This window comes from Hemicordylus capensis, chromosome 13, assembly GCF_027244095.1.
Source record: "Hemicordylus capensis ecotype Gifberg chromosome 13, rHemCap1.1.pri, whole genome shotgun sequence".
Classification (NCBI taxonomy): Eukaryota; Metazoa; Chordata; class Lepidosauria; order Squamata; family Cordylidae; genus Hemicordylus; species Hemicordylus capensis.
The window spans coordinates 20,936,714-20,962,258 of record NC_069669.1 but is presented as its reverse complement, the minus strand read 5'-3'; the positions used below and the strand labels follow the sequence as shown (position 1 = coordinate 20,962,258).

The 25,545-nt window shown below is 49.7% G+C and overlaps 1 protein-coding gene across 12 annotated transcripts in view; it reads left to right on the top strand.

Annotated features, from left to right (window-relative positions):
* TRRAP (transformation/transcription domain associated protein) overlaps nucleotides 1-25,545 on the top strand; it is a 251,773-nt gene that overhangs the window by 119,868 nt on the left and 106,360 nt on the right. For all 12 annotated transcript variants that reach the window (XM_053276785.1, XM_053276784.1, XM_053276783.1 and 9 more), the window contains 16 exons: nucleotides 603-837; nucleotides 1,992-2,313; nucleotides 2,411-2,508; nucleotides 4,797-4,991; nucleotides 6,614-6,805; nucleotides 11,464-11,629; nucleotides 12,215-12,471; nucleotides 13,406-13,606; nucleotides 15,743-15,894; nucleotides 16,337-16,536; nucleotides 18,600-18,817; nucleotides 19,890-20,087; nucleotides 21,190-21,450; nucleotides 22,872-23,033; nucleotides 23,707-23,803; nucleotides 25,346-25,467. In XM_053276785.1, the coding sequence (XP_053132760.1) occupies nucleotides 603-837; nucleotides 1,992-2,313; nucleotides 2,411-2,508; nucleotides 4,797-4,991; nucleotides 6,614-6,805; nucleotides 11,464-11,629; nucleotides 12,215-12,471; nucleotides 13,406-13,606; nucleotides 15,743-15,894; nucleotides 16,337-16,536; nucleotides 18,600-18,817; nucleotides 19,890-20,087; nucleotides 21,190-21,450; nucleotides 22,872-23,033; nucleotides 23,707-23,803; nucleotides 25,346-25,467 (3,076 nt within the window). The remainder of the gene's footprint in view (nucleotides 1-602; nucleotides 838-1,991; nucleotides 2,314-2,410; nucleotides 2,509-4,796; nucleotides 4,992-6,613; nucleotides 6,806-11,463; nucleotides 11,630-12,214; nucleotides 12,472-13,405; nucleotides 13,607-15,742; nucleotides 15,895-16,336; nucleotides 16,537-18,599; nucleotides 18,818-19,889; nucleotides 20,088-21,189; nucleotides 21,451-22,871; nucleotides 23,034-23,706; nucleotides 23,804-25,345; nucleotides 25,468-25,545) is intronic.

The window sequence follows — 25,545 nt, the reverse complement described above, 5'->3', positions numbered from 1 at the left end:
CACCGGCCAGCTCGCCAACAGAGAGTGCCCCCAGCCCTCTGGTGAGCAGGACACCCAGTCCCACAGAGATCCCCTCCCCAGAAGTCCCACTGCCATTTCTGAGAAGGAGAGAAACAGCAGGAACCGTCTCTGAGCCGTGGGAGAGGGCTCCGGCGGTTTCTTGCCCACTCCATCTCCCCGTGCGAATGGCGGAAGGCCCGCTTCTCTCCTGAGCCCTCTGCCTGTGCACCAGCGAAGGACCTCAGGCAAGAGAGGGGATTTGGGGCGACCAAAAGTCATGGCTGGCTAGTGAGAAGAGCATCAGTTTGTGAATCCTCCATCACGACTAAGTCACGACTTGCTTCTTGGGATTGTGCCCTGGGTTATTAGGATCCAGCGCCTTCCGACACATCCTGGCTCATTGCAACTGTATTTTGTTGTCACTTCTGAAACCCAGAACTGGAAACCACGCTTTGGAGATCACGTGTGCGATCTCCGACGTCGTTGTGGATGCTGGAGATGGTGTGTGAATAAGGGCGTAGCCTCCACCCGCAAAGATGCTGCCCCCCGCAAAACAGAGTGGGCCCGTCCTGCTGGCCTAATGTACATATTTGTCCTCCCAGGCCCCTTGCCTACAGCACTTTGGCGGATCTGGTCCATCACGTCCGCCAGCACCTGCCGCTCAACGACCTCTCCCTGGCCGTCCAGTTGTTCGCCAAGAACATCGACGACGAGTCGCTGCCCAGCAGTATCCAGACCATGTCGTGCAAACTCCTGCTGAACCTGGTGGACTGCATTCGCTCCAAGAGCGAGCAAGAGAACGGAAACGGCAGAGACATCCTCATGCGGATGTTGGAGGTACTGGGGGCTCGGATTGTTGGGATCCTGATAGGATGGAGATCACAGCGGCAGTCTTGGGTGGGGACTGACTCCTGAATACACTCCAAATGGTAGACCGAACTGCCCCATCCCGTTGAATACTGCTGCTGTTTAAGAGTTAGCCACACTAGGTCAGTGGTTTCCACCCTGGGGGCCTCCAGATGTTGCTGAACTACAACTGTTTTTTTTTTTTTAATTTTAGATTTCTATCCTGCTCTTCCTCTGAGGAGCTTATTTATTACCAGTACCTGCTCATTTTTTTTTTATCCTCACGACAACCCTGCGAGGTAGGTTAGGCGGAGAGATACATGACTGGACCAGAGTCACTCAGTGAGTTCCATGGCTGGATGGGGATTTGAACTCGGATCTTCCCGGTCCTAGTCCAGCACTCTAACCACTACGTGATGCTGGCTCTCACCACTCAGAGGGGAGGGAATTAGCAGACTCTTTTTGAACTACAAAGTTCTAGTTCAGCAACATCTGGAGGCCCCCAAGGTGGGAACCCCTGCACTAGATCATTGGGGCTTAGATGGGTACAGAACATGAGTGACGCTGACCTTTTATTGATTTTATTGCATTCAAAACCATCCTTCTTCCAAAGTACTGAGAGTAGCATCTGTGGTTTCCCCGTAACCGCTCTGTAAGGTAGGCTATCTGAGAGCGAATGGAGCCCACGCTCAGTGATTTTGAACCTGATCTCCCAAGTTTTTGTCTGACACTCTTTGGCCCTCCAGCTGTGCTTGGACTACAAGTTCCATCATCCCTGGCTGCTGTGGCCGGGGATGATGGGAGTTGTAGTCCCAACAACAGAGGACCAAAAGCTGCGCAGTCCTGGGTTAGAGTGTCAGGCAAGGACTCCGGAGGTCAGGTTCAAGCCCCCGCACAGCCAAGCAACTCACTGGGTGAGTTTGGGCTAAAGTTGTGCAGCGCTGCTCTGACCACCGCACCACACTGGGTTCCGTGTTACGTGTGAACCGGCCCCGAGAACGGGGAAGGCAGAGAGGAGGGGATGAGTGAGCCTGAGGCTGATTCCAGGCGTGGTGGGGGGGGCTTTCTCTGGCCTCTGAGCTGCACTTCAGCGCCCGTCGGAGTTTCCTGGGCCGTGACCACGTCTTCTCCTGCTCGTGCTGCAGGTGTTTGTCCTGAAATTCCACACCATTGCCCGCTACCAGCTCTCCGTCATTTTCAAGAAGTGCAAGCCGCAGTCTGAGCTCGGGGCGGGAGAAGCCGCGTTGCCCGGCGTGCCGGCCGGGGCGAACGCGGCCTCGGGTCCCGTGCCGTCCCCTGCCCCGCCGGTGGCCCCCACCTCCGGAGCCGTCTTTGAGAAACAAGGAGAAAAGGAGAAAGAGGACAAGCAGACCTTCCAGGTCACGGACTGCCGCAGCCTGGTCAAAACCCTGGTCTGTGGCGTCAAGACCATCACTTGGGGCATCACCTCCTGCAAGGCGCCCGGAGGTAAAACTGGCGCGGGATCGAAGCATTCCCATTCGGTCCACAAGGGCCCTCTCGACGCGCACCATGTAATTTTGCTCTGCCTTTTCTGCTTTTGTAGAAGCCCAGTTCATTCCCAATAAGCAACTGCAACCTAAAGAGACACAGATCTATATAAAACTGGTCAAGTATGCGATGCAAGCGTTGGATATTTATCAGGTACGTAACCCGACTGGTGCTCAGCCTGTTTTGGGCCACTGAGAATCGGGGTTTGGGTTGAACGTTTTTGTAAGCCGCCTAGAGACTGGTTGAGTGGCCGGTAGAAGGATGTAGTGAAGAAATAAGGCTTGGGAGACTGAGACAGTTCTGTGACAGGGGATAATGGGAGTTGTAGTTCAACCACAGCTGGAGAAACAAGGTTGCCGATCCCTCATCCAGGGGGATGAAAGCTCATTGTGAATTTTGAGAACGTCTACACTCCGAGATGGAAAAGAGGTGGTAGCAAAAGAGGGGAGAGGAGAGAGGAGGTCTGGTGGTCGCAAGCATGACTTCTCCCCTTAGCTAAACAGGGTCCGCCCTGGTTGCATGTGAAAGGGAGACTAGATGTGTGAGCCCTGGAAGATATTCCCCTTCTTAGGGGATGGAGCCACTCTGGGAAGAGCATCAAGGCTCCAAGTTCTCTCTCTGGCAGCATCTCCAGGGTAGGGCAGAGAGAGACTCCTGCCTGCCACCTTGGAGAAGCCGTTGCCAGTCTGTGAAGACAGTACTGAGCTAGATGGACCAAGGGTCTGACTCAATATACGGCAGCTTCCTACATTCCATTGCAAGAGGTTCCCATCTTTCAGTGTGCTATCGTACTTTTATTGTCTTGACCATCGGGCCTCCAGCGGCCAAATGTGCAATGGCATAGGAACATAGGAAGCTGCAATAGACTGAGTCACACCATTGGTCTATCTAGCTCAGTATTGTCTTCACAGACTGGCAACGGCTTCTCCAAGGCCTTTTAAAAGTTCTAAAAACACAAACTACTATCAGATTGCATCAGCCCAAATATCTATATAATTTGATATACCCAATACCTAGAAGAGCCCTGACGTTTGGCTTGGCTGGGTGTGCTGCCCTCTGCGGTAGTGGATGGTAGGTTCAGGAAAGCCCCCTGTTAGTAGAGACTGTGCCCTTGTGGGAATGGGGATGTTGAGACAGTTGGCCATGTGCTCCTCTACTGTTCTTGTTGTTGTGATGTACCTTTTAGATATCTGGCCCGTCTTGTTTTAAGGTATATCCAAATAATAATAATTTATTATTATTTATTATTTATTACATTTATGAACCGCCCCATCCAGAGGCTCTGGGCGGTGTACAATAACTTTTAAAAAGGCATAAAACCCACAATTAAAACAATGCTAAAACAATATAAAAACAGTTAAAAAGTGATTAAAACTATTTAAAAGCAATTAAAATACTTGTAAAAACAACAACACTTTATAAGCCTTGGACGGCCAGGCCAAATAAATAGGTTTTTAGGGCTCTCTTAAAGGCCGACAGCGAGCCTAAACTGCGGATTCTGATGAGTTCTACATAAATCGACTTCTTTCTGACGTTCACACCAGTGTTTTGCAGCAGGTAGCCAGGTATACATGGCTGCAATTAAGAGACACACATGGTGTGTTAGAAATGGCTAACTTAGGTTTCTAGGTTGTTTTGTCTTATCTTATTGTACTTTTATGTAATAGCTTACCTATCAGTCATATCTGTATCTGTATTTACTCTTAAGGTTTTTTTTAATCTGGGTCTGAGCTGAAACCTCTTTATCTGATCAAAGATTGTAATGAACTGAACTGAACTGCATCAGTGTCAGAGGAGTGGAGATGGAAATTGTCAGGAATGTCCTCCAAAGATTACTCCATGGAGAAAGTATAAATATTTGCTCATGAATGCCCTAGCCCCATCCCTAATCCTTTGCTCTGTGCAAAAATGTCTACAATTTTGTCCTAATTGGGGGTAGGGATAAAGAGGGGGTGATAACTCAGAGAAAGCTGTAAGTGCAAGAATGCCGTCTCCTATTTTTCATCCCTAGTGGGGTAAAGGTAAAGTGTGCCATTGAGTGAGTGTCAACTCTTGGCACCCACAGAGCCCTGTTGTTTTATTTGTTAGAATACAGGAGGGGTTGACCTTTGCCTCCTCCCACACAGTACGAGCCGATGCCTTTTAGCATCTTCCTAAATCACTGCTGCCCGATAGGAGTTTCCTATAGTCTGGGAAACATATCAGCAGGGATTCGAACCAGCAACCTTCTGTGGGTAGGCATTGCCAAAAATCACTACACACATTCGTCTCCTGAGATGGTACCAGTGGCCAAAATTTGTGGTCCGGGCTCATAGACTCATGAGTTGCTACTTTTCAGTGTCAAGCACGCTTTTCAAAGAAGGTCAGGTATTTTGAGGGAGCTGGAAAGCCAGAACAAGAGAATAAAAAATGAATCATGTGGACTGTCTCCCTTTCCAAAGGTCCAGATAGCTGGAAATGGCCAGACGTATATTCGAGTGGCGAATTGTCAGACTGTCCGGATGAAAGAAGAGAAGGAGGTCTTGGAACATTTTGCCGGCGTCTTCACCATGATGAATCCGCTGACTTTTAAAGAAATCTTCCAGACGACAGTTCCTTACATGGTTGAGAGGATCTCCAAGAACTATGCCCTTCAGGTAGTATGTTTCGTGCACTTGACAATGACATGAATGTGGGGCAAGGCCTTCTCTGTTGTTGTCCCCAGGCTCTGGAATGCTTCCCAGTGAATGAGCTCGTTGACATTGTCGCTGCTTTTAAAAAACAACTAAGGACTTCTTAAAATTTCTTTAGGCTTTTACCCTTTAGGGGCTGCCGGGTCTCCCAGCTGACCTGCTGCTGTTTGTCTTTTTTATGGTGGTGTTGGTTTTTTTTAGTGTGTTATGGTTTTTACTGTTTTATTTTAAGGTTTTAAATTTGATTTTTATCGAGTTGTATTTTAATATTTGTAAACCACTTCGGGATGTCTTATGAAAGGTGGTATAAAAATTGAACGAACAAACAAATACTGCAAAAACATTGGGGCGGAAGTTTTCTTTTGTAAGAATTTATTGTAACGTCATGGTGTTTTACCAATTAGGTTTGGAATTGGATTTTACAGCATGACTGTCACCTGATTATAAAGACATTTTAGTTGATGCATCATCTTTAGTTGATCTGTCAGTTAATTGAGTTGAAGTTGCATATGAATGAAACAATGGTTTTGAACAATAGCTTTTACCCATGAAACTCACTGGGTGACTCGGCTGGTCACTTCTAGTCACTGTTCGCTCTAACATGGATTCCCAGATGTTGTTCACTACAACTCCAAGCATCCTCAGCTGTAAGGGCCTTTGGCTGGGATTTTGGGAGTTGTAGTCAACATCTGGGAATCCCTGTTAGAGGGAACACGGCTTCTCTCTTAGCCTAACCTACCTCACAGGGTGGTTGTGAGGATAAGCATAACCATGTATGCCACTTTGGGCTCCTCAGAGGAACATATACGTATAAAGTCATCGGGAGAGGTCCATCTACAGTTGCCACCAGCTCGTCTGGTGGCTACTCAGAGATGGGTGTTCTCTATTGCTATTCCGAGGCTTTGGAATGCCCTCCCTATTGAAAGAAGAAACTCCCCATCTCTGACATCTTTTAAAGGGGCTATTAAATTGCATCTCTTCATCCAGGCTTTTAATTACACTTCTAGAATTTGTCACTGTTTTACAATTGTTTGAGTGTTACTAACTATGCAAAGAGGCACCTTTTAATGTGGCGATTATCTTTATTTAGCAGGGGGAGAGTAACTGGCCCTCTCCACCCCCAGCACAGCATCCCTCCAGTGACTGTTGCTGGTGTCTCTCTTATGTCTCTTTTTAGATTGTGAGCCCTTTGGGGACAGGGAGCCATCTTATGTATTTATTGTTTCTCTGTGTAAACCACTTTGGAAACTTTTGTTGAAAAGCGTTATATAAATATTTGTTGTTGTTGTTAATTTCTGTTTTAATCTGAGTTGTTTTGTTGCAAACCACCCAGAGATGTGATGTGAGTTTTGGATGGTATATACAAATGCTTGCTTAATTAATTAAATAATAAACAAATCAAATGCCTGGAACAGTGGAGGGCCAGGGAAACAAGGCCAGTGCAAGGAAATCCTTCATATTAAGGCAAACTGCATGAGAATAATTTCAAACGGACTGAGTAGCTGGGAAAAAAGGTCAAATGTAAAAATACTACTACTAAATACCTTTGGTGGTTTCCCCCACTAATTGTTGTTGTCTCTTGACAGATTGTTGCCAATTCCTTCCTGGCCAACCCAACTACCTCTGCGCTCTTTGCAACGATTCTGGTGGAGTATCTTCTGGATCGGCTGCCCGAAATGGGCTCCAACGTGGAGCTCTCCAACCTGTATCTCAAACTCTTCAAGTTGGTCTTTGGTTCCGTTTCGCTCTTTGCAGCTGAGAATGAACAAATGCTGAAGGTAAGGTTGTGCCTAGGAGAAAATAAGCTTCACATGTCCAGCAGTACTAATGATTGGCTGATGCATTGATTGATTGATGAAGTGCTGTCAAGTTGGTGTTGAATCTTAGCAACCACAGAGAGAGATTCTCTCCAGGATGGTCTGTCTTCCACTTGGCCTTTAAGGTCTCTCAGTGGTGCATTCATTGCTGTCATCATCGAGTCCATCCACCTTGCTACTGGCCGTCCTCTTCTTCTCTTTCCTTCCACTTTTCCCAGCATGATGGACTTCTCAAGGGAGCTGGGTCTTCGCATCATGTGTCCGGAGTATGAGAGTTTGAGCCTGGTCATTTGTGCCTCGAGTGAAAATTCTGGATGGATTTGTTCTAGGATCCATTGGTTTGTTTTCTTGGCTGTCCGTGGTCTCCTCAAGTGTCTTCTTCAGCACTAAAGTTCAAAAGCGTCAATACGTTTCCTATCTTGCTTCTTCGAAGTCCAGCTTTTGCATCCATAGAGTATCACGGGGAAAACCATTGTCCGACTGATTTTAATCGTACTAATAATACTAATAATAATGATTAATAATTAATGCTAGACAAGTCCAAAGTGGTTTGTCATATGCAACAGGAGATTCTGCTATTCGGAGGCAACAAGCCAAAAATTCCATTGTGCATGCCAAAATCGTGGATGTATCGAAAGTAGCACTCTGGATCCCAACGAATGTGTTTGCCACTTTATTTTTGCTTCCAGTGAGGGTTTATTGGTGCATTAAACACATTCTTATTGGATGCTCGATTAATGTTTGACACTTGTTTTATGTAGACGACTGTATTTGTTCATCTGCCAGGAAGTCCTGTTAGCGGATTAACAATTTAACTCCAAAATGCCTGCTCTTGTACAGAGATCTGAAATGTGTAAGGAGGCATTCCCTGCATGGTGCATCGTGTTCCTTTTATTCTGTCTCCAGAATCAAGGTCACTTTCATTTTATAAACGGCAAATCCAATTTTAAGTGGTGTGATATACTGCCGTTGCCGCTCTGTGCCTGTTAAATTATTTTATTCTGGAGAATGGATGGCACAGCCTTGGGTCGACAATTTAATTTGAATGATGAAAGCTATTCACAGCCATTGTGTGGCAAGGTCTGGGGCCTATAGATGTGAATAAAACCCATAATTATTTCAGAGCTTCCACTTGGGATGAATCCACGTCTGTCTGTTGCTCTCTTTCTTTTTGTAATAGCTTGCACAGTTTTGTTTCTAGATTTGTAAGAGTGCCATAACCAAAGCGTGAAAGCTCTAATATTGGTGATTATTTTGACTTTTGCTTTGTGCAGCTCCATTGTGAGAGATTTATCATACTTATCATATTTTTATACTGCATGATATGTACATTTCTAGGCGGTGTACGAAATCTAAAACACAATAGAAAACAGAGTAAAGACCACTAAAATTTCACAGAATACAGTAAAAACAGTCTGATAAAATCAGAGCCAATTAAACAGTTTAAAATTAATTTCAGTTAAAAGCCTGAGAAAACAGGTGCATCTTGAGGGTCTTCCTAAAAGCAAACAGAGAAGGAGGTGCTCTTATTCTTACAGAGAGCACATTCCAAAGCCCTGGGGCAGCCACAGAGAAGGCCCAGTCCCGAGTCACCACCAAACGAGTTGGTGACAACCGTAACTGGACCTCTCCAGAAGATCATAATAGGCGGCAGGGTTCATGACAAAGAAGGCGCTCTCTTGAATGAGGAATGAGGCAGAACAAAGACCTAACAGTGTGCAGTACTTAAAAAACACACATGCATACATGTGCAGATACATTGGTTTCCCAAAAATCTGAAGGAAAGAAAACCTAAGGGGGCCAACTCCTCCCCCAAATTGCTCCATTGAAGCTCAGTGGAGCAGAATGTTCGTAGGCTGAGGGCAGTTAAGAGACAACTAGGTGGGCGGAGCTAATGAAACCCAGTGATGGGTGTGGGGAGGTACACACACTTCTGAAGCAGAGAGCATCGCCAGCATTTAGAGATCTCCAAGGAGGTGCATGTGCTTCCCCCCTGCCTTCAGCAGCCGACCCCTCCCCAATTAATACACTTAAGAACATTAGCAATTATATCTGCAGTTTGAGTTATAGGTCACCATTGGCTGGAACATATATGGGCTATATTGGAAGCGGCCTTAGATGTTTGGTCCACCTAGCTCAGTCCTGTCTGCCTGGAGAGAGTGGCAGGGTTTCAGGGAGGGGTCTTTCCTCGCTCTGCGTGGAGATGCCAGGATGGAGCCCGGGACCTGCTGCATGCCATGCGGGTGCTCTGCTACTGAATGTGGGAAGCTGCCTTATGCTGAGTCAGACCTTGGTCCGTCCAGCTTAGTATTGTCTGCTCTGACTGGCAGCAGCTCTCCAAGGTTTCAGGCAGGAAACTTTCCCAGCTTTACCCGGAGATGCTGCCGGAAGTGAACCTGGGGCCTTTTGCACGCAACCCAAATGTTCTTCCACTGAGCTACGGTCCTTCCCTAAAGCAGTTGTGCCTGCCTTGGGATCCTGGACCACAAATATAGACTCCCTTTAAAAATACATTACTTCTAATGCCATTAGATATCTAGTGTGGAGAAGTAGCCAGCTTTCCCTGCTCCGAGGGGATTGTTTGTGGAATCCCTGAATAATGGGGGAATGTGTGCTGCCTCGTGCCTGGGATAAAAACCCCGTTCCTCACTGCTGAATAACTGTGTCTCTTGGCTACGTCCTTGTCCGTTCCCTGACTGATATGCTTAATTTTGTGTGGTTCTCCTGGTGCAACATTTGGTGTAATTTCCCAGATATGTCGGTGTGAGCTGAACTCATTTAGCTCCTCAGGCTCTTGTCAGTGGAGAACGTGGGCTTCAAGAGATTGTGTCGGGCTCGCTAACATTCCCTCCCCGCAAAGGACTTCTGTCGGGTCAGACCCTTGGTCCACTTAGCTCAGTCTTGTCTACACTGGCCGGCAGTGACCCTCCCAAGTTACAGAAAGGAGCCTCTCCCAGGCCGCCCTAGAGATGCTGCCAGGGATTGAACCTGGGACCTCCCGCATGCAAAGCAGATGCTCTTCCACTGAACTATGGCCCCATCCCCTGTGGAACATCCTCTATAATAAAGAGCCTGGCGTGTCCGTCCGTGTCGCCCAGGCATGCGTCCGTGTCTCCCTCAGCCGTTCTGGGCATGCGCAGAGCGCATGCCCAGTACAGCCGAGGCAGAAACGGACACAGGTACCAGGCAGCCATGTTGTTGGTTTGCTTGCCTGGCAAGGAGAAAGATGGCCACGGGGAGGGCAGAGGCGGCCGCGGCGGCTGCAGGGAGGCAGAGGCAGCGGCGGCAGCTCCAGGCCAGCCGTGGGAATCGGAGAGGCGGCGCCGGGTCTGGCCCGCTGGTCAAAAAGAGCAGGGGCAGCGGCGACAGGTCCGGAACAGCCGCAAGGAAGGGAGAGACGGCGGGGGCGGGCGGCACTATGGGCGGCGGGAGCGGCACTCCAGCAGAAAGGAGGAGGGCATGCTGCAGCCAGAGAAGGGGGAGATAGGTGGCAACAAAGTTCTACTAGCGCCCGTTATTTTAACGGGCTTGAAAACACTAGTTTTATATAATTTCCTAAATATCTAGGAACATAGGAGGCTGCCTTCTACTGAGTCAGACCCTTGGTCCATCTGGCTCCGGTTTGTCTACACTGACTGGCAGCAGCTCTCCGAGGTTCCAGGCAGGAGCCTCTCTCGGCCTTCCCTGGAGATGCTGCCGGGGATTGAACCTGGGACCCTCTGCATGCCAAGCAGATGCTGTGCCGCTGAGCTGTGGCCACACCCCCTAAGGGGCATCTCTTCTGGCAGGCAGCACTCATGTGTAGTCACCCATCCAAATTCAAACCAGGCTGGGCCCTGCTTATCCAAGGGGGCAATTTATGCTCGCTGCCGCAAGACCAGCTCCACACCCCCCCCCCAATAACTCCCTGCTGTATGTTACACTCCCTCCCTGAAAACTCTCGGCAGCCAGTGCCCGGGTGTAACATACAGCAGGGAATTGGGGGGGAGGAGAGCTGGTTCGGGATGTGCACGGAACCGGGTTGGGGGGGGGCGCAGTTCGACAGTGGGGTGTGTGTGCTGCTTTAAGGGCGGGGGAGGGTGCACTTCCTCCCCCCGCGTTTCCCCTGCCAGCGCTCAGTTATCTAAAATGATCTCTCCCTGCTGCCCCATTTGTGACGTTGTCCGGATGTACCCGGAAGTACCGGGTGCACGATTTGAGTGAGCACGCAGGCTTGCCCGTCACTTCTGGGGACATCCGGACAACGTAGCACACGGGGCGGCAGGGAGCGACCCGGCCACCCTGATGGACTTCTAGAGAACCGAGCGCCGGCAGGGGCAATGCGGCGGCGGCGGCAGGGGTAAGTGCCCCTTCCCCTGCCTTTAAAGCAGCACCCCCCTCGCTGTCCAACCGGCAGAACCCCCCTCCCCCCCATTCGAACCGGTTCCGTGCACATCCCTAGAGCTGGTCACGCGGCAGCGAGCAGGAATTCCCGCCTCTGATAAGCAGGGCCCACGATGGTTTGGATTTGGATGGGTGACTCCGCGTGAGCGCTGCCCCTTCGGGGCTCTCCGAGACACAGAGAGTGAGTGAGTGGGGTTTTGAGCGGCGAGCCTGACGTTGCCTTTTGCTTCCTGCAGCCCCACCTCCACAAGATCGTGAACAGCTCCATGGAGCTGGCCCAGACGGCGAAGGAGCCCTACAACTATTTCCTGCTGCTTCGCGCCCTCTTCCGCTCCATCGGCGGGGGCAGCCACGACCTCCTCTATCAGGAGTTCCTGCCCTTGTTGCCCAACTTGCTGCAAGGTGAGAGGGAGCACATCCCATTTCTCGTTGCCCTTCTGCGAATGTGTGGGAATAAATCCCTGTTGACTTGGACTGGAAGGATTTTATTTTATGCATGATATTTGTACATTGCCCCAAACACCCGTCTCGGGCCGGTTTGGTTGATTGGCTGTTCCATCGAGTCGGTGTCAACTAGAGCCCTGTGGTTGTCTTTGGTAGAATACAGGAGGGGTTGACCATGGCCATCTCCCGCGCAGGATGAGGTGAGGCCTTTCAGCATCTGCCTAGATCGCTGCAGCCCAATATATAGGAGTACTCCATATTCTGGGAAACGCACCTGCGGGAATTTGAGCCAACAGCCTCCTGCTCTCTAGGCAGGTCGCTTCCCCGCTGCGCCATTAGTTGGCTCCCTGGGTGGTTTGCCGCCACATTAAAAAACCCAAACGAGAACCTTAAAACCCCAAGGCGGGTTAAAAAGCCTCACCATTTGCAGAACCGCCCAGGAATGCAGCCCCCACGATCCTAGAGGGCTTCCTGTGTTCATCAGCCAGCCATCTGGGTTCTTTTTCTGGGGTTTTTCTTCTGATGCCCTTGGTGACATTCCAGGTCTCAACATGCTGCAGAGCGGCCTGCACAAGCAGCACATGAAGGACCTGTTCGTCGAGCTGTGCCTCACCGTCCCGGTCCGGCTGAGCTCCCTCCTCCCTTACCTGCCCATGCTGATGGATCCCCTGGTCTCGGCCTTAAACGGGTCTCAGACCCTGGTCAGCCAGGGCCTGCGGACGCTGGAGCTGTGCGTGGATAACTTGCAGCCGGACTTCCTCTACGACCACATTCAGCCTGTGCGGGCAGAGCTGATGCAGGTGAGGAGATGCCACTAGGGGTCAGTCTTCCATCGGTGATCTGCACCGGGCGGCTTTGAAGTTTGCCAGGAGCGGGGCAGGTTCTCCCTTCGGGAAGAGCAGATTCGGGGGAGAAATCATCGCAGCCTTTCAACATCTGAAGGGCCGTCACGGAGAAAGAGAAGCAGACCTGAGCTCTCGTTGGCTTCGGAGGGCAGGGTTCGAAACCGTGGGCTGAAATGGCAAGGAAGCAGATTCAGGCTAGCCGTTGTTAAGGCTTTTGGATTTGTAAGGGCTGTTTGGCAGTGGAACATGTAGTGGTTTCCCCCCGCCATTGTTTCCTGTGACAGGGATTCCCAGATGTTGTTGACTACAACTCCCATCATCCCCAGCCGCAGTGGCCTTTGTATGGGGATGATGGGAGTTGTAGTCAGTAACATCTGGGAATCCCTGTTAGAGGGGACACTGGTGAGGTTTTCAAACAGCAGCTGGGCAGACATCTGTCATGGGCGCTGTAACATCTCCTGGTACTCTGTGTGTGTGTGGGGGGGGGACGACTGGGAAGACCTCCAAGGTCCTGTCCAGCTTTAGCGTTCTATCATGCGGCTAAGACGACGATGACGAATATTTATATACTGCTCTTCAACCCAAGTTCTCAAAGCGGTTTACGTAGAAAAAGAAATAAATACATAAAATGGCTCCCTGTCTCCAAAGGGCTCTCCATCTGAAAAAGAAACATAAGAGAGGCACCGGCAACAGCCACTGGAGGGATGCTGTGCTGGGGATGGATGGGGCCAGTTGCTCCCCCTGCTCCATAAAGAGCATCACCGCTTTAAAGAGCTGTCTCTTTGCTCAGTTAGCAATGTTAAATGTCTTTAGCATTCAGACTGTTAAAATGCCGTGGAATGCTCTCTGGCCTTCCTCATAAAGGCGACTTCTAACGCTGATTTCCCAGGCTCTGTGGCGGACGCTGCGCAATCCTGCCGAGACCATCTCCCACGTCGCGTACCGTGTGCTGGGCAAATTTGGCGGAAGCAACCGGAAGATGCTGAAGGAGTCTCAGAAGCTGCAGTACGTTGTGACGGAGATCCAAGGCCCCAGCATCACGGCAGAGTTCTCGGACTGCAAAGCATCCATCCAGCTCCCAATGGAGAAGGTGAGGTCTAGGGTTCCTGCCTAGAGGCCACAGGTTTCCTTTTAATCCACATCCTCGGAAGGCGTCTGGTGGCTGCAGTCCACAAACCTCCTGGGCTAAAGGGCCAAACCTTTTCGTCCACCAGCCCACTGGGGTGGTCGATACCATCGGGGGGCGGGGAATGAATCTCCATGGTGATTCTTGACCGGGTCTGCACTCCTAGAGGTGGAAAATAGGCAGTAGTGTTGCAAGATTCTCTGTGTGTTTTCATGGAAACTTTTGTTGAAAACTGGTATATAAATATTTGTTGTTGTTGTTGCTTTGATTGTCCTGCCTGTTGGGCCTGCAGCGGCCTGTTGAAGACCTGGGGACCCAGTGAAGGACCCTGTTGCATTGTGTGCCTGGAAGTTGGTGAAACCATTTCTCCCCCCGCGTTGTTGGCTTTTGAACTCAGCGATCACAATATATCTGTTTATGTACCATCTTTTTCCTCTTGACTAGAATTCTGGATTTGCACAAATAGTTCTCAAACGAGATGTGCGTTAGGTGTGCCTCTGCTAGATGAAACCCTGATCAGCTTCGCGGCGTTGACGGAAGCAATCTCAGTTTCCAGTACGCCTCTGTGGAGCCCGGCGTCCAAGCCGCTGAACTCTCTTAAGGACTGGAATGGAGTGCAAACAGAAGAAATCCATCTTCTGCGTCCGCCCCGTAGCGAGAAAAGTTCCACCTCAGTGATCTGTGGCAAACTCATTGTTTTTTCATTGCAAACTTGATAAAGGTTGTGGAAGAGGCGAGCGGCCGGTTTAATTCATGCCTGGAAAGATGATTTTTTTCCCCTTTGGCCCCTACCAACAAGGGGGGAAATAAAGTCTGAAGCATTCAAAGGTCACTTTATCTACATAATTTAATATTAAGTGCTTAAGCATGGGTGAGTGGGTTTCTATGGGCACGCCATTAGGCGATGCAATTTCTTATTTCATGGCTTTCAAGTGAATTTTGCAGCTGGGTTGCATTTGATCAGCGTCCTGTTTGGAGCCCATCTCTCGCTTTTATTTCCCAGCAAAAACGGCATGCAATAGAGAGTGAGGCTAGATGAGAGATCTTCCTGGGCTGCCTTCTGTCTGTGAAACCGTGAGCTCTGGAGCTTCACAGAGCTGCGACTGTAAAGGGACCCCCGTAAATGGTCATTTAAGTTGGTCTCCAGCTCTAAGCTGACACTCTGGAGTCTCGCTGTTGGAGGGGTTTTATCGTGGTGTGAGATTTTGGTGTGGAAGTTTGGATTCTCTTATAAGCTGTTTAAAGTGGCATTTATTGGTGATAGGGGATGCCATGCTGGTTTTGCTTTCTGTTTAACACTGCAGAGAAAGTCTGTGAGGGAACGTTGTACATGTGGAAAAATCTTGGTTTTGTCCCGGCCATGTGGATCTTGGAAGAGATCTGCTTCCAACCGAAATTCAAAACAAGCTGAGATCGGCCGTGATGTCCAAACTGGCTGATCTTGGTTTATTCCAACCAATTCCCAGGGAATAAACTGGAGCACATGGCTGAATCTTGGCTCCATGCAACATCCCTGAGCCTTAAGAGAGAGGTTTTTCTCCCTCTCTCACAACACTAGAACCAGAGGCCATCCCATGCAACTGAAGGCCGGGAACTTTAGGACCAACAAAAGGAAGTACTACTTATTCACACAGTGCATAATTAATCTGTGGGAAACTCTGCCACCGGATGTGGCACATAACCTGGTGCTTGTCACCACATCTTGTTGAGATTTTGGACCTTGTGACCTACCAAGGAGCACATTTGTGTATATATTTCTTGACTGAAGCCATTTCTTACCTTTGGATGGGAGGAGAGCTGGTCTTGTGATAGCAAGCATGCCTTGTTCCCTTAGCTAAGCAGGATCTGCCCTGTTTGCATTTGAATGGGAGACTACATGCATGAGCACTGTAAGATATTCCCCTCAGGGGATGGGGCTGCTCTGGGAAGAGCATCTAGGTTCCAAGTTCCTTCCCTGGCAGCATCTCCAGATAGGGCTGAGAGAGACTCCTGCCTGCAACCTTGGAGAAGCTGCTGCCAGTCTGGGTAGACAATACTGAGCGAGATGGACCAGTGGTCTGACTCAGTATAAGGCAGCTTCCTCTGTTCTTTCCATGTTAGGCCATTGAGACTGCCCTGGACTGCTTGAAGAGTGCCAACACGGAGCCATACTACCGGAGGCAAGCTTGGGAGGTGATCAAATGCTTCTTGGTGGCCATGATGAGCCTGGATGATAACAAGCACGCCCTCTACCAGCTTCTGGCCCATCCCAAGTAAGATTATTCTGCTAAAGGATAGCTGATTAAAAAGTGGGCAGGGACCTATATTTGTATTATTTATTTATTACATGTTGTTGACTACAACTCCCAGCATCCTCAGCCAAAGACCGCTACAGCTAAGGATTCTGGGAGCTGTAGTCAACAACATCTGGGATTCCCTCTTACAGGGAACACTGCTTGGGATACCTGTCACGGATATGAAAGAGATTCAGAGGGTCAGCTTGGGTGCTTTTTGACCTGTGAGCCATCTTTCCTACTGCTGGTGTGTGGTGGGTAGCACTGAGATTGCCTTCTGCCTGGTTCAGAATAACTTGCTCTGGGTTCTGGAGAAGGTTTTATACTGGTCAAGCCCACCTTTGAAAGAGTTGGCTGTGGTCAAGTTGTCCGCCTCAGAACATCTGGCTGAATTCTCCAGGCTCCATCTTGGTTTTTGCAGTTTCACGGAAAAGTCGATCCCCAGCGTCATCATTTCCCATCGGTATAAGGCCCAGGACACGCCCGCCCGCAAGACATTTGAGCAGGCGCTGACTGGGGCGTTCATGTCAGCAGTGATCAAAGACCTCCGGCCCAGCGCTCTTCCATTCGTGGCCAGCTTAATCCGTCATTACACCATGGTGGCCGTCGCCCAACAGTGTGGTGAGTCCATGCAGTGCAAAAACTAGCAGTCTCTCCCTGTGTCCCCTCTAATGGGAATACCCAGATGTTGTGGACTACAACTCCCACAATCCCCAGCCAAAGGCCATTGCAGCTGCGGATGCTGGGAGTTGTAGTCAACACCATCGGGGAATCCCTGTTACAGGAAACACTGGTGTCTTCTGTTGCTGGCAGAAAAAGGTGGAGCTAACTCTTTTTTCTTTTGTGTGTGTGCACTATTTATTGAACACCTTTAGAAATGTGTGGCTGAGTCAGTGTTCCCAAGCCTAAAATTTAAAATGTTCCCCCAGTGTCAAATATCTGTGAGGCTCAATTTCAGATATCGCCCTGAACCATGGTTTGATTGATTTGATGAAGTGCCGTCACGTCTGTGTCGACCCTTAGCGACCATATAGATAGATTCTCTCCAGGATGATCTGTCTTCCACTTGGCCTTGAAGGTCTCTCAGTGCTGCCTTCATTGCTCTCATCGAATCCATCCACCTTGCTGCTGGCCGTCCTCTTCTTCCTTCAACTTTTCCCAGCATGATGGACTTCTCAAGTGTGATAACTATGGTTAAGGAAGCAAAATTCTATAGAGGGCTGTGTGTCGTTTGCATGTTGGCGTCTGCATGTAGACCGCTTTGGAAACTTAATAGAATTATTGGAACTCTATAGAATTTGAACTTTCTGGAACTCTATGATTCTGTAGAGTTCCCAAATGTAGAATAGGATTTGGGAATTCTGTAGAATTATGATTGGGAACATAATTCTGTAGAGGGCTAACCCAGCTTGGGCCCTCCTGCAGATGCCGGACTACAATTCCCATCACCTCTCACTCTTGGCACTGTGGCTGGGAATGATGGGTGTTGCAGTCCAAAAACAGCTGGAGGGCTGACGCTGGGCCTCCCTGGTGCAGCTGATCCGGAGCTTGAGGGACCCAAGGGTCTGTCTTGGGAGAAGGCAGCTCCCTACGTTCCTCGATGGTCCCGTGCCCCTGCTGGAGCCTAGCCCCTTTTCAGAACGGACCCTTGCAAACTCTGAAAGTGGTGCAGTGGCTGTTGGGAAGGTGGCCAGCAGCTTCCTCTCCTCGTCCTCCTTGCAAGCTTTGAAGAAAGTGGGAGGAGAGGCAAAGCTCCTTGCAAAGCTTGCCGGGTTCAGAGCTGTCCCGAAGAGCTGCTCCAGTGCTGGCGGTGGCAGAAGGCAGATGGAGACGAAGGCAGTGAATATTTTATACACCACTTTCCAACAAATGTTCCCAAAACAGTCTACATGCAGACACCGACCGACACGCAGACACCGACCGACACGCAGACTCCCTGTCCCCAAAGGGCTCACAGTCTAAAAAAGAAACTCAAGATAGGGATGCTGTGCTGGGGCTGGGTAGGGCCCGTTGCTCTCCTGCTGCTAAATAGATGAGAACCGCCACTTTTAAAAGGTACCTCTTGGCTCAGTTAACCGGGGGTCTCGTGGCCCTGCGGGTGCCCCAGTAATCTGCTGCCTGAGGCCACCGCCTGACCTTGCCTCCTGAAAGGGCCGCCCCTGGAGACATCAGCTTCCGTGTTCCCTGTGACAGAGATCCCCCCAGATGTTGTTGACTACAGCTCCCAGCATCCCCAGCTGCAGTGGCCTTCGGGGATCATGAGCGTTGTAGTCGGCGATGTCTGAGGATCCCTGTTACAGGGGACACAGAACCAGATGCACCCCTTGCTGAAATAGGAGCCTCTCCATCTCCAACAACTTCTGAAAAGGCTGTTAAGACACATTTGTCCATCCAGGCTTTTAATTACACTCTTAGAACTTAACATTGTTTTTTTAAAAAAATTTAAATGGGTTGAATGTTTTTAAATTTGGTTTTAATTTGTGGTGTTTTGTTCTGAACTGGCCAGACGCGTGAATTTTGGGTGGTGTATAAACATGTAATTTAAGTGAAATAAATCCCTGTTGTAGGGACCACTGACCGGATTGGCTGTCGCAGGGGGAAAGGGTGCCGGCCTCGATGGAGTCGAGTCCAGTCCTGCAGAGCTCTTTCCTGACCTCTGTCTTTTCTGACCTTCCTTCTCCCAGGCCCCTTCTTGCTTCAGTGCTACCAAGTGGGAAGCCAGCCGAGCACCGCCATGTTCCATAGTGAAGAAAACGGGTCCAAAGGCATGGACCCCTTAGTGCTGATCGACGCCATCGCCATCTGCATGGCCTACGAGGAAAAAGAGCTCTGCAAAATCGGAGAGGTGGCGCTGGCCGTGATTTTTGATGTGGCGAGCATCATTCTGGGTTCGAAGGAAAGGGTAAGGGAACGCGGGGAGCGGGTCAGCGTGGCGAGCTGGTCTCACAGCAGCCAGCGTGGATTGCCCCCTTTGCTAAGAAGTCCCACCTTGGTTAGCATTTGGATGGGTGAGGGCATGTGGGTATTGCAAGACATTCCCCCTAGGGGATGGGAGAGCATCCGCGCAACCTATGGAATTCCCTGCCACAAGATGTGGTGGCAGGCAACAGCCTGCGTGGCTTTAAGAGGGTTTTAGATAAATGTACGGAGGACAAGGTCTATCAGTGGCTACTAGTCTGGTGGCTATAAGCCACCTCCAACCTCAGAGGCAGGATGCCTCTCAATACCAGTTGCAGGGCAGCAACAGCAGGAGAGAGGGCCTGCACATCCTTCTTGCCTGTGGGCTCCCCAGAAGCATCAGGTGGGCCACTGTGGGAAACAGGTTGCTGGACTTTTTGGGCCTTGGGGCCAGTTTTCCCTCTAACAGGGATTCCCAGATGTTGTTGACTACAACTCCCAGCATCCACAGCTGCAATGGCTTTTGGTGGGGGGTTATGGGAGTCGGAGGCAATAAAGGCTGGAAATCCCTGTTAGAGGGAACTACTGCTTGGGCCTGATCCAGCAGAGCTCTTCTTATGTTCTTATCTGCCTTGCATGCAGAAAGTCCCAGGTTCAATCCCTGGCAGCATCTCCAGGTAGCTCTGGGAAGGACTCCTGCTTGAAACCTTGGGGTGCTGCTGCCAGTTAGTGTGGACAGTACCGATCTACATGGGAGACAGGGTCTAACTCAGCAGAAGGCAGTTTCCTAATGTTGAGGGTGGGGCTGCAGCTCGGCAGCAGAGGGCCCCCTTGCATGCAGGAGGTCCAAGGTCCAGTCCCTGGTGGCATCTCCAGGTAGGGCTGGGACCTCCTGGCCCGATAGAGCTGCTGCCGGTCTGTGCAGACAATACTGAGCTAGGTGGACCAAGGGTCTGACTCCACAGAAGGCAACTCCATCTGTTCTGTGATCTCTCTTTTAAAAGCGTTGCAGGTGTTTTTGTAGACTTAATTGACAGCTGCATCTTGACTTGAGCCTCTTTCTCTTGTCCGTCTAGGCTTGCCAACTCCCCTTGTTCTCGTACATTGTGGAGCGCCTCTGCGCCTGCTGCTACGAGCAGGCCTGGTACGCCAAGCTCGGGGGCGTGGTGTCGATTAAATTCCTGATGGAGAGGCTGCCTCTCATCTGGGTGCTCCAGAACCAGCAGACATTTCTGAAGGCACTCCTGTTTGTCATGATGGACCTCACCGGAGAGGTATTTACCCCGAGATCAATTGTTCCTTGCTGGCTCTTCCGCAGACAGGCGGTTGTCATACAGGAGGACCTCCTTACTTGCAAGTCTAGCGGTTTCGCATTTCTGTGGCCGGGTAATTAGCACCCAGCCTCGGTATACATGGGGAATACAGGGTGTGTGTGTGTGTGTGAAACTTGCATATTTGCCAGTCGGGGATGGCCTGGAGGTCATTTCTGGGAACTACTTCATGCCTTATTTACTTTTTAAAAGGGGGGAAATGGAGAAACAGTGATTTCCGGCCGATTATGGGCAGTTCGGGAACCTACCCCCCTCCTGTTCCAAAAGCCCGAATGCTCCATCACCCATGGATTTGCTATCTGTGCACCCCCACACACACACAGAAGAGAACCCCCACAAATACTGGGGTTCTCCTGTACATAGCTTTCTCCCTGCAACTCTGTTTCAGCCTTGGGGGGAACTTGGGGGCTCCCTGAATGAAATCCTGCTCCAGCTTCATCTGGCTCAACATGCATCTGCATGTGCTTAAGAGTAACATCTTGTTAGTGTGCAAAATGTTGGCCTCAGGCTCATGGTCCAAAGCAGCTCAGCAGGTCTGGGTGCAGTGCGGGAGACCCACCTATGCCACCTTTGGGTTGCTGCCAGTCAGTGTAGTCAAGGCCTGCTCAACTGAGGCCTCCCCCGCACCAGCTGTTTTTGAACTACAACTCCCATAATCCCCAGCCACAGTGGCCAATAGCCAGGGATGATGGGAATTGTAGGCCAACATCTGCAGGAGGGCCGAAGTTGAACAGCCCTGGTGTAGACAATACTGGGCTAGATGGACCAATGGTCTGACTCCGTTTAAGGCAGCTTCCTATGTTCCTGTGCTTTACAGTTCTTGTTTTGAGCAGTCGGTCTGGTCATCTGGAGCATTTCCAGACAGCAGGCTTTAATGTGAGTTTGGATTTGCCCAAAAAAACCCAACAAAAATGTGGAGCAAATGTGCAATCCAGGCACAAGCTAGAATTCCTCACAAACGGTTCCCTTTGCCTGTGAACTTGGTGCTTCCGCGTGGCCCAGACATGTGCCCCGTCGGCGCGTTGATGCTTCTGCTTCTGCGCAGGTTTCCAACGGAGCGGTGGCCATGGCCAAGACGACCCTCGAGCAGCTTTTGATTAGATGCGCGACTCCCTTGAAAGACGAAGAGAAAACGGAAGAGATCCTGGCAGCCCAGGAGAAGTCGTTCCACCACGTCACCCACGACCTGGTGCGAGAAGTCACCTCTCCCAACTCCACCGTCCGAAAGCAGGCCATGCATTCCTTGCAGGTGCTCGCCCAGGTCACGGGGAAAACCGTCACTGTGATCATGGAGCCCCATAAAGAGGTGAGGCTGTCGGTTCAAGTGGAATTGCCCAAACAGAGATGCACAGAAGGTGCTTCTGGTCAACTTCACAATGCCGATATCTTGGGTAGGATCCCACAGTCGATTGGATGCTGTAGCTCAGTGGTAGAGCATCTGCTTTGCACGCCGAATGACTCAGTATAAGACTGCTTCCTATTTTCCTATGTAGGGAGAGGAGAGCTGGTCTTGTGGTAGCAAGCATGACTGGTCCCCTTAAGCTAAGCAGGGTCTACCCTGGTTGCATTTGAATGGGAGACTCCATGTGTGAGCACTGCAAGATATTCCCCTCAGGGGATGAAGCCGCTTTGGGAAGAACATCTAGGTTCCAAGAGAGGGCTGAGAGAGATTCCTGCCTGCAACCTTGGAGAAGCTGCTGCCAGTCTGTGAAGACAATACTGAGCTAGATGAACCAAGGGTCTGACTTCCTATGCGGGCATTGTCCTTACCAGGGGCACTATGTTTGGCGACCCTTCTACCAAAAAGGTTCTATCCCTCTTAACATCTCCAAGAAGAACAGGGAAAGACCCTTGCCTGAAACCCTGGAGAGCCGCTGCCAGTCAGTGTAGAGAGTACGGAGCTAGATGTCCCTATGAATGTCAGCTCCCTGGGAATCTAGAGATTCCTGTGATGGTGCAGACTCAGAAATTTCCCCAGATCTCCGCCTGGCAATGCGCCGACCCAACACGAAGAAGACTGTCAAGCCATGTTCAAATCTCAGAATGTGGATCTCAGCTTTGTGTTGGCTTAGCGTGTCTGGAGGAGCTCCATCTCTTGGGCTCTCTCAGGTTTGGGGCCCTGGGCCGGGTTCGGTGCTTATCCTGCCTCTTTGGGGTCAGATTCTGGATCTCCTGGTGGGGCTGGGCCCATGACTGTAATGGTGTCTAACTAGGGATCTGCATGGAACCATAAAGGGCCTCTGAACTGGTTCTATTGGCCAGCGATTCTGCCGGTTTGAAGACGGGGTGGGGGGTACCTTCTAGGGTGGGGGAGGGTGCCCTCATCCTTTCCACCGCACTTTCCCCGCCGGCGCTCAATTTTAAAAGTCCCCATGGTGGTGGCAGCATACCTCCCTGCTGCCCCGGTGTCCTCCTTGGCTGGAAGTTAACGGAAGTACCCAGTGCATGCGCCTGCCTGACATGTGCACAAGTGAGCGTGGCATGCGCATGCATGCCGGTTACTTCCATTAACTTCTGGCCGTAGAGGACACTGGTGTGGCAGGGAGATATGCTGTTGTCCCAACGGGGAATTTTAAAATTGAGTGCTGGAAGGGTAAGGGCACCCTCCCGCCGCCCATAAAGGTATCCCCCAGCCGCCGTTGAATCACCCTAGTTTCTGTGCACATCCCTAGTCTACACCGTGGCACTAACCCACCTTTTCATCCCAGTGCGCCTGCTCTCTTCCAGGTCCTCCAAGACATGGTTCCTCCAAAGAAACACTTACTTCGGCACCAGCCTGCAAATGCCCAGATCGGTTTGATGGAAGGGAACACCTTTTGCACCACCCTCCAACCCCGGCTTTTTACCATGGACCTCAATGTCGTAGAACACAAAGTGTTTTATACAGAGGTACTTCCTTGGGCCAGTACTTTTCAGATGTTTTAAAACCTTTGCTCTCTGGAGATACGTAGGCCCCAGACTTTCAACTGCTTTTAGCATTCATTCTCTCTTTGCAAGGATCTTTAGTGATTAACTTTTGAGAAATGCTTCCCATGATTCTGTTGGGGGAGCCCCGACTGTTCAAACGGGTATATTAAATGTGGATATGTCCTATATAACTGTCATGTAGCCATTCTAATGTGAAAATTTTTTTATTCCTTAATGTGGATCAGGGGCACTTCAGGACTGAAATGAGGTTATCAAGCTGATTACTGTTCATAGTTGTTATTCAGAAGTGTACCGTTCAGTGTCTGATTATAAAATGCCACCCTGAGGAGGAGATTGGGGACAAGATCTTAGTAAAACAGTGATGCAATTTCAAGGCCGATGGTTTAGCTAATCAGATTTGAACACTAGGCAATTATGGGGGGAAACCTTCCGAAATGCAATCGTTAATATATTGGACTGATAGAAGTGTGTGTGTGTGTGTGTCCCCAAAATGCCATTAAAAGAATGATTCTTTGACAAAGTAGTTTTGAAGCTGGAGCAGACAGGAGTTCAGAGCTTTCCCTGCAGGCGTAAGTATCAGTGGGTATCCCTCAACATGGCGGAGTAGGCTCAGCTTTTTCTGCCTGTCTTTTAGCTACTGAACCTGTGTGAGGCGGAAGATTGTGCCTTGATGAAATTGCCCTGTTATAAGAGTCTTCCCTCGCTGGTCCCTCTTCGAATTGCAGCCCTCAGTAAGTTTGAAGCTTTGGAAGCATTGCTACTCTTAGATTGATGATGTGATGATAATAATAAAGGTCTTTATTATTATTAATTTTTTTTTAGCTGCCCAATAACAGATTGTTCCCTGGGCAGCTCACCACCACAGTATTCAATACATAACACAAAACAAACCAGTCACCATATCTGTCTGTCTGTCTATCTATCTATCAATCCAGTCTATATCCTGCCCTTCCTAAAATGGCTCAGGGTGGTCTACACTAAAATCAGAAATACATAATTTAAATTTAAAATACATAACAATTTCCCTATTCTTAAGACCAGAAACTGCCCAGAAAGGCAAGTCTTGGGCGGTATAGAAATATTTTAAATAAGTAAAATAAATAAATAAATGAATGAAACTAGAAACCATTTAAAAGCAGATTAGAATTAACATTAAGATCTAGACATCATTAAACGCCAGGCTAAAAAAGATGGGTCTTGAAGGCTCTCCTGAAGGCCTCCAAGGAAGAGAATCCCCTCATCCTCATGAGGAAAGCGTTCCCAACCTAGAGGCGACGACAGAGGAGGCCCAATTCCAGGTTGCCACTGCATGAAATGGTGGCACCCGAAGACGGACACCTCTTGATGATCTCAGTGAGCGGCGCGGATCTTGTCGACAGATACAATATCAAATAAGAAATACAAAATACAGTACAAAACATTTTGAAACTTTTTCTTATTATTTTATAAATCGCACCAGTTCTGATGTCTTTTCTGACTGGAAACCCTGGTAGAAAAATGTGCCTGTATGCACAGCTCGTACCATCTGTAACCATACGGGCGCAGTTGGTGACATGGCCATCTCACTCTTCCTTCTACGAAGAGACTCTTGGTCTGCCCGGCCCAACATGGTATATGCCGATTGGTCGCAGCTCTCTAAGGTCCCCACCAACCTTTGCCACTGGAACAGGTGCCTCTTGGCCCCTAGAATTAGCAGTTCCTCAAGTGCTCTTGTGGGATGCCTTTCCGCTGGTGAGGGGCCTGCCTTGGCCCCGTTCGCCCACTCCACAAGCAGGTTTAAGGTTCTCTTGTTTCAGCATTGTTTAAGTGGTTCGGCTCTGGCGACAACTGACCCCTGCATTTGGCTATAACATATCACATTGTTTCCAGTGCGTTGACGGCTCTGGAGCTGCTCCGCCTTGTCAGAAATGGGCAACCTGATAACTGGCAGCCGGCTTCCCTGTCCGCCCTTTGTTCATTCCTCTCTCCCCTTTGAGGACATTTTCCTCTCTTCAGACATCGTAATGGCCCAGAATTCTAAGTGCACTTTGGAAATAAGCCACTTGTAAAACTGCAAATGCCCCTTTGCTCTCTGTTTTCATTTTCCCCATTTCCATTTTTCTCCTCCTCCCATTGCTGTTGGCAAAGCACATTAAGCCGTCAGTAATTTTGGAAGGAAGGAATCAAAGAAGCCTTCTAGAAATAAAGACAAAGCGTTCTTTCTTTGCCTTTTGAATTTCCCCTTAATAAGGAAGCCCAATTTCCTCTTGCTCTTTCTTCTCCTCCTTCTGCAGATGCCCTAGCCGCCTGCAATTACTTGCCTCAGTCGAGAGAGAAAATCATTGCTGCCCTTTTCAAGGCACTTAACTCAACAAACAATGAACTCCAGGAGGCAGGAGAGGCTTGCATGAGAAAGGTTTGTGGCGCTGAAACAAAACCCGCATTGTGTTGACGTGTGTTCTCCCCCCGCCCCACTCTGTTTTCTCAAGAGCCC